Below are 7,609 nucleotides of genomic sequence, written 5' to 3' on the forward strand. Positions count from 1 at the left end.
AACAAACAAAGGAAAGCTCCAACGCAGTGATTTTTATTTTTCTGGCCAATCCACAGGTCCCAGTCCCTGGGCGCACGTGTGGGAGCTGTTCCTGCACACCAAGGCAGCTGGCACACAGCACTGCAGGACCAGCAGCAGGCAGCCAGCCGATGGGCACAGACAGCCTCCCCAGCCCTGCCTGTAAATGGCTGTGCAGAGGGGAAAAGGGGGAATGGGGTTTCCCTGCACAGATGCAGAGCTGAGCAGACCTTGCTCCAGGGAGCCTCAATTTACACAGTAAATCTGGGGAGAAGGAAGAGACAAGGCAGGGGAGAACCAGGATGTGCCCAGTTGGCACAGTGGGGCCCAGCACAGTGGAGCCAGTAGCTGGGCAAACCCTGTCACTCTCTACTGACCCTCTCCAGGGACAAAGGATGGGACAAGCTCATCACGGAGTGAAACTCTGGCTTCCATCCAGGGCTGCAGCATCCCCCAAGCACATCCAGCCAAACCCAGATGCGTGGCCTTTTGCCAGGCATTGGAGGGATACAGTGAGCGTCTTTCCCCAGGCTGCTGGGCTCTCTGGCTTCCAGGCACACAGGGGCACTTGAGGAAGCAGTAGGAAAAGAAAGGTACGGAAGGACTCTCAGTCCCCTGCAGGCTTTGGGTGACAAATCACCTGCATTAAGTCCTCAGAGCCAGCACACCAGCTGTTGGTGTTTTGCTGGAGACCAAACAGTCCCTTGACAGGAGCTGGCTGTAGGGCGAGTCCTAAACTAACCAGACGAATGCAAAAAAGATGTTATGAACATCCAAGGCCCTACAGGCCTTGGCATGAAGCAATCACCGAAAGCTTCCAGCATAAACCTCTTTGCTTTTATTTCCTAATCTCAAACAACAGGACACAGAGCAGAGCGCTAGAGTAAAGCAGTACCGCGATGAGAACTATTCCATGGCTCCTGCCTGTTCCCTGGACACATTGCTCCAGGAACTAGACACAAAGGAGCTACATTCCTGCCTTATCCAGGGCCCGTCCTGGCTCTGCCACAAGAACAATTGGACTGCCAGGAACTGCGCCTTTCCCAAGCGGTTTGATTTGGCTCTTCAGTCGCGGCGCACGGCCCGCTCCAAAGTAAACCCTGCCCCGCGCGCTCCCGCGGCGCTCCGGCCACCGCCCGTCTCCCGGCCAACGGCAGCGCCACCGCCGGCCGCGCCTCTCATTGGCTGAGCCGCCGCCGGGGGCGGGCACAGCTCGGCAGTCTCCGCCAATGGGGCGCCGGGGTGCCGGAAGCGGAAGTACCGCCGCCATGCCGGGCGCCGCCGAGCGCGGCTCGGAGCTCTCCGAGCAGATCGAGGCCTTCGCGGCGCGGCTGCGGTGCGGCGGAGAGCGGCCGCGCTCCGAGGACACGGCAAGGCAGACGCTGTCGCTGCTGCGGAAGATCGTCGGGCACGGGCGATGGAACCGGGCCGGTGAGGGCCGGGCGGGGGGCGGCGGGCGGACGCAGCGCTTTCCCCGGGCGGGTGCGGCAGCCCGAGCGCCGGGAGCGAGGCGGCGGCGGGGCCCGGCCGTGGGGCGAGTCCCGGGGGGGCGGTCGCACCCCGGTCGCCGCTGTCGGGTGCGGAGGGGTCCGCAAAGCCGGGTCAGGCCCGATGCGGCGCCGCTGGCGCTGAGGCTCGCGGGAGCTGGGGCCGCGCTAGCGGCGGCCAGCGGATTATTCCCGGTGCTTGTCGTGCCTCGGCAGAGCCCTTCCCAGCCTGCTGTGCTCACGGGCGGCATTGCCTGAGGAGCTGCCCTGCTCAGCCTTGCTCTCCCCTCAGCGGCGTCAGTCCGAGCACGGACCTTTCCAGCAGCACGTGGTTTCCTCTTTCAAAGGAAAGGCCAAATGCTCTGCTTAGGGTCTTCCCGAAGTCTGTGTTGTGTCCTAGCGTTTCTGACTGCAACCAGTGGAACCGGCTGCCTTGTGAGGGGCTCTCTGCTCACCCCTTCCTGTTCTTTCTCGGTGCCGTGGCCCTTGTGCTGGAGCAGCTGCTGGCTCTGGGATGTTGAGGGGCGTGCACTGGTTTGAAACTCACATGGGCTTCCTCTGGGCAGCGATAACCAAGGCCCTCCCCTCTTCCAGGGGAGCTCATGGATCTGATCCGGACAGAGGGCCAGAGGATGACGGCAGCCCAGCCGTCGGAGACGACAGTGGGCAACATGGTGCGACGAGTATTGAAGGTCATTCGTGAGGAATATGGCAGGTAAAGTGCCCCTCTTGCTCCCTGTATCTCTCTGGAAGCCCAGAACTGCCCTTTTAAGTTGCTACTGTAAAACTCCTGTAGTTTCCATCACCCTCTTTTCCCAGCTCTCCTAGAGAGGGATTCAGGGAGTTTAATGCCAAAGGACACCCTGTTGTTTCCACTGTGGGTGATGACATTTCCTCTTTAGAAATAACTTGATGTATGTGTTGTGAGTGCATGGGAACAGTCTGTGCCCTGGCCTTGGGTTCTCTGTACCCAGCGGTGTCCATCCCACTTGGAGTAGTAGCCTCAAGCCCGCTCCTTGTCTGTGGACAGCAGTGTTTGCACATGACTTAAGAAGGCACTTTCTGGCAGAGATTTGGGTGTTTTTCTGCCAAGACAGCTATGGAAGCTCTCTGGTGTGGCATGGTGTGTTTCTGTGGGTGGCTTTCCTTCCTGTCTCTTCACATCCAGGTGTGCCACACTGTGGGGACAGTGCTCAGCCTGGCTGTGGCCCTGTGCTCTTTCCTGAGGCTGAAGAGGCCACTTCTCTCCACAGGCTTCACGGGCGCAGTGAGGAAAGTGACCAGCAAGAATCCCTGCACAAGCTCCTGACTTCTGGAGGACTGAGTGAAGATTTCAGAACCCCTTACCCCTCCCTCAGAGCTAATGTTATTGAAGCTATTAATGAGATGCTAATTGAGCTAGGTACGGATGGGTCTGAATTGCTCCTGTGTGAAGATTCTTATGGGATGGGACTGATGCTTCCCCCTTCTCTAGGTGAAAATAAAACAATAAGGATCTGGGAGGCTTAATCTGAAGGAACCGAGGAACTGACGCCCTGCTGTTCCCAGGACTTTGTTCTAAGTCCTCTTTGGCTTATGGGGAGATGGGTAGATTGTGGAAGGAGCAATATGGGGGGCCGTAGGCCTGCACCCTTGGTCTTCTGGGAAGTCCTCTCTGATCCCTGTGCACCTATAACCTGACCCTTGTCACAAAGAACTGTGATAGAATTTTCTTTTTCCGCGATACTTGTGACAAATCAGGCATCTGACCCACCTTCTGAGGCCCAAGTTACCCTGCTATTGAACTACAAAACTGTTGAAGTTTTGTAGGTCTTGTGGCTATCTGGAGTAGTGCTGACACAATCCACTCCCCTCACAACAGAGTTTTCAGTACAGCTATTTTTATATATAGGGAGAGTATAGCTAGGGAGCATGGGGCATTCAAGGGCCAGCTTCTTGATTCCACTCCACTGACAAAAAAAATGGGGAGAAAAGCTTCTCCTACTGTACCAGTGCTAATAACATCGCTTTAGTGAAAAATGATCTTGTTGGAGGACAGTCCTAGCAACACAAGTGTTGCTTTTGCTGGCTGCTTTTACACCCACATCTTCCTTCTGTTACAGAGGGCACCACTGATAACATTGCTATGCAGGCACTGGAACACATCCACTCCAACGAGGTGATCATGACTATTGGCTACTCACGCACTGTCGAGGCCTTCCTGAAGGAAGCTGCTCGCAAGCGCAAGTTCCAGGTCATCGTGGCAGAGTGTGCACCGTTCTGCCAGGTAAGGCCTAGGCTGCCTGTACTCTATTGTCCTGCACATTCTTACTGAAATCTTGTGTCTGGAATCAAGATTATGGAAATTCCTCTGCAGTTGAGAGTTGGAGATAGCTCATTATCCTACACCAGCATCCTTGAGTTGAAGGGCTGTGTTCAGGTTTCATCACTTGATGTTTTTGCAGTTCAAACAAGAATTGAGTGCTGATACCTCTATAATTGCACTGCAGGAGTTATGTCACAGGGAACCAATTGGATTCTCCCTCTTTTCAGGGTCATGAAATGGCTGTCCGACTGTCTAAAGAGAATATTGAAACTACTGTCATGAGTGATGCAGCTATTTTTGCTGTCATGTCTCGAGTCAACAAGGTAAGGGGTGGCTCCACTGGAGGAGGGAGTTCATGGCAGGTTGGGTGCTTAGGCCTCTCAAATAATCTGCAAGTCCCAGCAGTGCTGGATGTGTTTCTTCACTGAAGACTCAAAATTGCAATAGTCTGTGTTCACTGCTGGGGTGGAGATTCAGTGTGGAACTCCAAGTCAGTATGATGACTGACTGAATGGTGATAGGTTTTTCTGCCTTACTGGCTACAGTTACAAGACAGCCTCAAAGGATTAACCTCAGTTTTCAAAGGAGATGGAACAAAAAGCAGCATTTCCAAAGGGAAGAAAAACCCCTTTGCCTGAAACAGAAGATGACTGATGAAGGGAATCATTAAGGTTTGTCTTGTTAAACAGACCTGTTCTGTACTTTTATAGAGATGAAAACTTGGCATCCCAAAGTGGGAGAAAAAAAAAAAGTACTTGTAACATACTAAAATCCAGCCACATAAATTCTTATCTATATATTTTGAGCTGCTTAATGTTATTCCCTGAACCATAATGCAAGGGAATTTTTGCAGTGAGTAGTCAAGTTACTTGTACAAAGCTTACTTTGTAGGTTTGTAGAACAACAGGGACCACAGCCCAGTTTCTGTTTGGTGTTCCCTGCAGTAGAATATACATTTGTCTTCTGAAGTTCTCTGTGCTGGAGTCATGCTCTTGTTAGGGAGGAACGTCTCAGTGCAGAGACAGTGCCAGATGAAACAGATCAGACATTCAGCTGCCCTATAACTCCAGCTGCTGGCTGTACTGACACAGTCCTCCTCCAGCTCATCTGTCAGGGTTTGAGCCAGGAAGTGTTCCTTCCCCATTCCGCTGTGGAACATGCTATCCAATTCTGATTTGCCCTTCTAAGGTCATCATTGGTACAAAGACAATCCTGGCCAATGGCGCCCTGATTGCTGTGAGTGGGACTCACACTCTGGCACTGGCAGCTAAGCACCACTCCACTCCTCTCATCGTGTGTGCCCCCATGTTCAAGCTTTCACCGCAGGTAAGTACAGCAGCTCTTCAGGACTGCACCTGCCAGGGCTTTTACTTGTGGGAGCTTAGGGTGGATAGCACCATCTGTCCCAGGGCAAGGTCAGTAAATGAGCCGTCTCCCCCATCTAACACTGTTACTGCAGAGAGGAGATCCTCACCCAAATCTGGCACATCTCAGGATCTTCTTGAAGTACTGTCCTCTGCCACATGTGCAAAGCAGTACATTGGGTATAAGGATGTAGACCACTGCCTAGACTGATGAGACTGGCATTGCCATACTTATTTTTCCTCAACCATGATAGATTTCAGTTTATACCATAAGTGTTGAAAGGCAGAGAATGTAGAATGAGACATTCAAAACTTTGTTATACTCAGTACTTTTTTAATATTGTCAGGTGAAGCTGCAGGCTGAGGAAGTCACTCCTCCAGTTCACTGGGCTTTGATAAGGGAGCCATATCATAGAAGGCTCTAAAAGCTTTGAGGAAAAACCTTTCACCTGTAAATGTTAGAGAGGTTCTAGACACAAGCACTATGTAATTATTGTAAACAGAGTTAATATCACCTGGCAAGTCATCTTCCTCTGCATTAGTTCCTTCCATCAGTGCCAGGATCTGTTTTCACAAGGATAATCAGGTAGGGTCTTTTCCTGATCTTCCCGTATTCTTTCTCATTTAGTTCCCTAATGAAGAAGATTCATTCCACAAGTTTGTGTCACCACAGGAAGTGCTGCCATTCACAGAAGGTACTGGTTATTCTTTATACATCTGGTCAAGCTAGTTCAGACTGTAATTTTGGTTTTGTAACTCACATAAAAAATTAAACATCAGACGATTTTATAACCCAAGACAGAAAATCCTTTTTTACTCTCTTTGACAGAAAAGAGTGCTGTGAACCATCCAGTTCTATAACTGTATATTATGTAAAGTGGAGAAAAATAATTTCTCTTGAACACTGTCTCTGCAGTTTTGCTTCTGCTCTGAAACAGTGTTTTATTATAGGATGGTGATAATGATGCTAGGTGGGTAGCAGTTTCCTGTGGGACAGGGCAGATGCCCAACACCAAGGGCAGTTTCCCTTCTTTCCTGTAACTTCTTGAAACTTTTTAATGTGATACATAACATATGTCAATATGTCAATGACAACACATATGTCATTGAAACAACAGTGTCTCTGCCATGGGCTTTTCCCACACAAGTACCATCTTTAGAAAGGCATCAGTGCCCAAGCCCATTTTCAGTTAGCGAAAGCTCTTTTAAAGCCCCATTTCTATATGACAAAGACTTTTGAAATGGAGATAGCAGCAGGCTTGGCACCGGATTTTAGTTTTGGCCTTCTGAGCATTTCTTTAAATAATAACTTTGGCAGTATCAGGATTCTTGTATTACATAGTGGTAGGGGGTTTTGGCAATTAGTCAGTCTACTCTGGGGCTTCTACCAACAAAAATGACCAGAAACAGAGTTTTGCCATTCATTCAAGATTGCTGTATACTTCTAATTCAGTGACATCAGTGAAGAAGTTGGAAAGTATTCAGGATGTTCAAGTACTGACTTCAGGGTGGCATGTGCATAGCCAGATTGTTCAGGGACTCCAGAAGGTGTGCAGAAGACTAAATGTACTTTGAGTTGCTTTGACCGATATTGCTGCTATTCACTTTACAGGGGAGATCCTGGCAAAAATCAATGTTCACTGCCCAGTGTTTGACTACGTCCCTCCGGAGCTCATTACTCTCTTCATTTCTAACATTGGGGGAAATGCACCATCCTACATCTACCGTCTCATGAGTGAGCTCTACCATCCAGATGACTATGAACTCTAATACTGTGAAGCACGTCACTATTCCGACTCTTTATCTTTCTCTTTGGAGAGATACAACAGCTAATCAAAGCGTATATTGCAAAGACAGGTTGCTGCGGGGAGCCAGTGGGGAATTTGCTCAGCAATGTCTTTCCTACCCAAAAGCGAGAGAAGGCAGAGCTCTTGTACAGGTTTTCCTCACTTGCTGTGTCAGAAACAATGTGGAGCTGCTAACCCACATTGATTTTGAAATAGCAAAGTACGTGTATAACTCTGGGGCAGCTAAGCTGTTACTTCAAAGTACACTGCAATAAAGGCTGTTTACAGTGATCTCACTGTTAAGCACATTTTCCATATACAGTTGTTTGGTTTCTTTAGCAGGAGTTTTTCCAGTGTAGTGAGTTGCCTGCACTCACTACATGATGCAGTAGCAGGCTTTACAGTGTGCTTTCACATGTGAATGTGACAGGAGTAGGAATCCATCAACAGTTGTCTTCAAAATGGATATTTAACTATTTAGTTATCTCTGTGTGGCTAGGTGGGGATTTAGAAATCTCTCACTCATGCACACAAACTGCAAGGAGCTGGAGAAAGCAGCTGGGTGTGTCATTCATTGCCAAGTGTTTCTTGATACTAAGTTGGCCTATATATACTATGAAGCTGGTTGATCCTCATTCCAAACACTGC

At 49.7% G+C, this 7,609-nt stretch overlaps 1 protein-coding gene across 3 annotated transcripts; it reads left to right on the forward strand.

Annotated features, from left to right (window-relative positions):
* Positions 1-1,261: 1,261 nt before the first annotated feature.
* Positions 1,262-7,269, forward strand: EIF2B2 (eukaryotic translation initiation factor 2B subunit beta). Of its 3 annotated transcripts, none has more exons than XM_058835256.1 (8): positions 1,262-1,449; positions 2,100-2,220; positions 2,759-2,907; positions 3,608-3,771; positions 4,038-4,133; positions 4,999-5,136; positions 5,803-5,869; positions 6,787-7,269. In XM_058835256.1, exons 1-8 carry the CDS (start codon positions 1,287-1,289, stop codon positions 6,942-6,944), a joined length of 1,056 nt encoding a protein of 351 aa, XP_058691239.1. In that variant the 5' UTR covers positions 1,262-1,286; the 3' UTR covers positions 6,945-7,269. The 3 variants fall into 3 exon arrangements, with proteins under 3 accessions (XP_058691239.1, XP_058691257.1, XP_058691248.1); XM_058835274.1 differs by having other exon boundaries at positions 1,267-1,449; positions 2,006-2,220; XM_058835265.1 differs by having other exon boundaries at positions 1,267-1,449; positions 2,072-2,220.
* The last annotated feature ends 340 nt before the right edge of the window (positions 7,270-7,609 follow it).

This window comes from Poecile atricapillus, chromosome 1 (genome assembly GCF_030490865.1).
Source record: "Poecile atricapillus isolate bPoeAtr1 chromosome 1, bPoeAtr1.hap1, whole genome shotgun sequence".
Classification (NCBI taxonomy): Eukaryota; Metazoa; Chordata; class Aves; order Passeriformes; family Paridae; genus Poecile; species Poecile atricapillus.